Source organism: Zea mays, chromosome 7, assembly GCF_902167145.1.
Source record: "Zea mays cultivar B73 chromosome 7, Zm-B73-REFERENCE-NAM-5.0, whole genome shotgun sequence".
Taxonomy (NCBI): Eukaryota; Viridiplantae; Streptophyta; class Magnoliopsida; order Poales; family Poaceae; genus Zea; species Zea mays.
In genome coordinates this window covers 36551183-36556349 of record NC_050102.1, presented here as the reverse complement: position 1 = coordinate 36556349, position 5167 = coordinate 36551183, and the positions used below count along the sequence as shown (strand labels likewise).

Genomic DNA, 5167 nt, shown 5'->3' with positions numbered 1-5167 from the left:
GAGCAAACGAGTGACGAATCTCTATCTAAATGGTACTCCCTCTGTCCCAAATAAAAATTTGTTTTGGAATGTTAATGGATTCATACAATACTTGATGTATATGTTTGAGTACCATAAAATCTTGCAGACCTGAGAGCACACATGAACTATTGCAAAGCATGCTGTAACAGATTCCCATATCATGCTGGAATTGTGGTGAGCTTCTAGAAGCACCAAATCTATAACTGATGTAAGACAATTATGCAAATTCTTATTGAGGAAGTTAGATTTTCAATACCCAAAAAGAATAACTCAGTTAAACAAAGTTTACCCTGGCAAAGAACTTTTTCCACAATTGCTTAAAAAGATACTGTATTACTCTTTTTCCTAGGGTGATAACAAAATTCAGTAGATTGCATGATCAGAAAACACAGAATATATTCAACCCCAGTAAAATCATTCCATACCTTCCAGGCATTGCATTCAAGATTCTAACTATCTGGGATACAACACAAACAACACGCTAAAGTAAATTTACATTGCATAGAGGAACAAGCAGCAATTGAACATTGACAAGCGTCGGCTTGCTTTTGCGATATCCTCCCTCTACTCAGGGGTTTGCGCCAATTGCTGCTGTAGCACTATCCCATATCTCCACAGACAGCTGATCAGCTCTGGCCAATGCCATCCTGCTGCCACCAAATGCCCAGCTCACAATCTTGGGCTTTGTGGATAGTTCACTGCCAACCCAATTCCTCCTCATCACCTTCTTTCCACCGGCTTCTGGTGCCAATCCCACCTGACTCCACACCTCGACGTCCGCGCCCCGTGCCACAAACACCCAACTGCAGTAGCACTCAATTCTACAACCATTCCTCTCTTTCCTTCCAGATGATGCGGCTGCAGCCGCCTTCTGTCCATCGCCAATGCACACCCATGGCTCCAATCCAACGCCACCACCGTTACCAAGCCTCCTCAGGTCAGCCATGAACACCTCACTGGATGCTGCACCCACCTTGAACACCGCTGACAGTGCGTCAGACGCCGCAACATCAGCAAAGCAATCCTCCTTCTCCCTGACCTCCCACACTGGCACCGTGGCGCTCGCCCGGACATCCCAGAGACGTATGTCCCCCACTACCCCGGCCGGGCCAGAGTGAGAGCCAGCGGCGAGAAGGAGGCTGTGCCCACCAAGCCACGCGAGCTTGCTCGCTGGGATCGCAGCCTCGATGTCCGCGCCGAACACCTCCTTCCGCCCGATTTCCACCACAGGAGACAAGGAATTGAGGTCGAACACCACCACGGCACTCGAGTTCCGCCGCGCTGACTCGAAGCTGGAGAAGAGCCAGGGTGGCGACGGTGCTTCTGACGCGGTCGTAGTGGCCATGGACAGCACGGTGGCGGAGGGCGATCCCGGCCACGAAAGCACATTCGGATCAGTACAGCCGGCGGAGGCGTCGTCGGAGAACCGGCAGAGGTGGACCCCGTGGAAGTCGCGGGCGCCGGCGAGGGCGAGGACGGGGGACACCGCGGCGAGCGAGTCAACGGCGGGCAGCGGCGTGAGGACGCTGGTGCGGGAGGCGAGCGCGGCGTCGAAGCAGGTGACGACCCCACCGTGTGCGGCGACGAGGGAGACCGGGTGAGGCGGCGAGGGGCACAGCGCTACGGCGGAGGGCGCGACGCGGCCGGTGAGCGGGAGGAGCGCGGAAGGGCGCAGCGAGAGCGGGGCAAAGGCGGAGGCCGGGGAGAGAGAAGCGAGGAGGGCGCCATCGAGCGCGAAGTGGCGCGCCTCAGCGAGGAGCGTGGCTGAGGGATAGGACGGAGCAAGGAGGCGGCCATGGCGGAGGAAGGATAGGAGTTGGGCAAAGAGGCGCGGGTCGCCGTCGAGGAAGTGCGGAGCAGACGGGGAGGAGGGACCGAGGGAGGCAAGCGGGGAGGAGGCGCCGGCGCGGGAAAGTGTGGCGGTGGTGGTCTGGAAGATCTCGCCGCCGACGTTGAGGGAGACGACGGCAGCAGCGGAGGCCATGGATGGGTTCGCTTGGTTACGTTGACTTCCGCCTCCTGGGCTCGACGGTGGCATGGCCTTGCCAAGGAGGAATAAAGGGAAGTTCTTTGTTTGGAGCACTAGGCCTTCATGAAATGTTTCAGTTGCATGTTTCGGCCCAAGTCTTGTCTTATTACTGTCTCTATAAACCTTTTGTTCCAAGTTTTCTCCTTAACTCCAAAATCGACCGTCTCCTTTTAACTCCCAAAATTCATTTAAGTTACGTTCTGCTCTCGTTAACACAGTAGTCACAGTGATTCAACCATTTTAGTTAATAACTGTTGGCACATTTTTAGGACGCCAATCACTCAACAAGAACCGGCGGCGATGCTCTCTGGTCAGGCGCGGACGGTCCGCGGCTAGGGGCCGGACGGTCCACGACCTGGCTCAGGGCTAGGGTTTCTTACCTGACGGTCGGACGGTCCGTGCCTGATGGCCGGACGGTCCGCGCGTACGCAGGGGCGGCGGAAGATCACCGACGACGTTTGGATCTCGCGCCCGGGAGGGAGCCCGTCGGGGAGGAAAGATCCTAGGTGGTGTTTAGGCTCGGGTAGACCGACCTAGACTCCTCTAATTGACGTAGAGTTGAAGAGAAGCGAAGAATTTGGGGATTGAGAGGCTAAACTAGAACTAGACTAGAACTACTCCTAAGGATAAATGTAAATTATATTGATTGAAGGTTCGATTGCTTATTACAAATCGGCCGTATAGTACCTCTATATTTATAGAGGAGGGGGGTTGGACCCTTTACAAACTAATTTCCGCGCAAATTCCGCGAATCTAGCTAACAACCGTGGCACAAAACTCGGAACCCTAATATGTTCTGCGCTTGCGCGGATCGTCCGGCCCACAGGCGCGGACCGTCCGACCTCAGGGCCGGACCGTCCGCCGGCTCAAAGTGGTGCTCAACATATGCCCCCCTGCCTTTTGGTGGAGCTGAGCAACTGTCACACCCGGGTTTTAGGGGTCCAAAGCCCGGGCGCGAACATAATCACCAGGTGTGCTGGGACCTAGTCTCACACATATGATGAATTATGGCACAGGATCGAATGTCACATCTTTACTATATAATAGAAGTTCTGTACAAAATAAACAATTACATTATAAGGAGACAACGGTCCAGCAACCCAAAGTTGACTGGGAGACGACGACCTAGACCTCTCACGAACACGCCGCAGCATCCTCTATATGCCTCATCCTGTGGTACCTGTTCTTGACCTGTGGGGGTGTGAGACAGCAAGAGTGAGCTCACATACGTTCATCGCTCAACAAGTTGTGGGGAATAATGTGCATGAACTCGCCAAAGGTGGGAGCTCACGTGAAGTGTAAGGCTTACCAAAGAGGATGGTTAGAGCTGAGCATTGCTTTTAAAGTTGGTCAAAATTTTATTAGCAGTTACTAAGTATAAGTAAATATCAACCCAATTAAGTAATAGAACAAAAATAACAACATCACCTGCGATGCAATGCATATGATAAATTGAATTTAGTTCCATAAATTAATCATATGAGGGTCCGAGCTGCTCATGACCGTGAGCACGGCTAGTATACCAGTTTTACACTCTGCAGAGGTTGCACATCTTTACCCACAAGTCATGTTACCCATCTGCCAAGGGATCGCGACTTCCCATACACCTCTACCGAGGAGGCGAGGCAGGGTAACACTACGAGGCCTTTACAAAGTTCCACTAGCTTCAGAAAACCCGCTACAGTTTATAGGAAGCTCCAATGCAGAGTTCTTGCCTGACCGCCATCGCAGCAAAATCAACCAAGGACCTCCCTACACTGACCACTCCCCTACTGCCCTTGCCCCTTTCGGGTAAGGTAGTCCTCCACTAGCTTTCCTAATTAATCAGCCAAGGGCGTCCATAAACCCTTGTGGTAGCACTGCTTTCCTGGGTGGTCGCTCCATGTTCCAATTAACATAATGATCTTATCATGAACAGTAATAATAAACAGATAATAAAAGTGTAATCATGAATAATGTATCTTCATACCCAAAACCACATAAAGCACTAGCAAGTACTACCCAAAAAGTTCAGTGGTAAACAAGGTATAAAGATAGTGTAATACCCAATTTTTGGAATATAAAAGAAAGGGATAAAATTTTGTGTAATGCCTTTTCATTCATAAAGAATTATTAGGAGACAGGGCTAAAATAAATTATACCTCAATAAAATGTGCATCATGCCGAAGTTCTTGTGATGTTGCCTTTGCACTTTAAATTATGAGACAAGTTTGAATAAGAATTTGAAAATAGAATTAAGAAAAGAAAAGATAAAGGATATAAAAATATAAATAATATATCTAAAATATCTCCAAGTTAGTACTTTTAATGCACGAATATAATTGGTAATTATTGAGCCACAAGGTTAAAGTTAAACTTGAATTCAAATCGAAAATTGGAATAAGGAAAGAATAAAAAAAAGGGGGGGGTTAAACCGCTACTTGGGCCGGCGTAACCTCAGATTCAGCCCATTCCCACTGCGTGGCCCATCCTCCTTCCGCGGACGCGCACCCGGTGCCATTTCCTGGTGGGTCCCGCAGGTCAGGGCGGGTCTTCTTCTCCCCCAACTGAAGCAGCGACCGCGGTGGACTGGAATCTCAACAAACCGAGCGATTCTCTCGCTTCTAGCCGGACTTGCCTCAACAAACCCCACCGGCCAACTCCCTCTCACCCCCTTGCTCTTGGCGCGACCGTGGGTCTGTAGGTGGGCCTCAGTGCGCGCTCGTTTTTACTCCCGATACGAGCTCAACAGAACTGTGGATTCCATGGGTTGCTCGGATTTGCCGCCGTGATCCTCGCGGGCGTGGGCGACTTCCCTCCATTCCGTGCCAGGGTCCGCGGGGCATAAATTGGTGCCCTCTGTGCCCCTCTCCACTTCTCCGTTGACCTCGCGACTCCTCTCTCTCGCCTCAGCCGCCTGCATAGCCGCGTTCCACACAAAGTCTGTCCGCCGCCAAGAACCCGGCACCGCACCTCCTCTGGTGCACAACCGCCCGATTGCCGCCGCCGCGGGGTTCTGTTGCCGGCCAGTATCGTCCTCGCCGGGCCACCAATACCTTCTCCCGCCTCGTTTCCCCTTCCATCTCTTGCGCTGACGCGAACACCGTAGCCGACCCGCCACCGCCGCCGCGGGCGATT

General features: G+C 51.9%; 1 protein-coding gene across 1 annotated transcript; it reads right to left on the bottom strand.

Moving 5' to 3' along the window:
* Positions 1–394: 394 nt before the first annotated feature.
* Positions 395–2114, bottom strand: LOC100282962 (protein binding protein). Its single transcript, NM_001155867.2, has one exon. It carries the CDS (start codon positions 2057–2059, stop codon positions 590–592), a length of 1470 nt encoding a protein of 489 aa, NP_001149339.1. The 5' UTR covers positions 2060–2114; the 3' UTR covers positions 395–589.
* Between the last annotated feature and the right edge of the window lie 3053 nt (positions 2115–5167).

What these genes read in the sequence shown, in the direction of transcription:
- LOC100282962 (NM_001155867.2), bottom strand. Translation starts at nt 2,059, where the DNA reads ATGCCACCGTCGAGCCCAGGAGGCGGAAGTCAACGTAACCAAGCGAAC.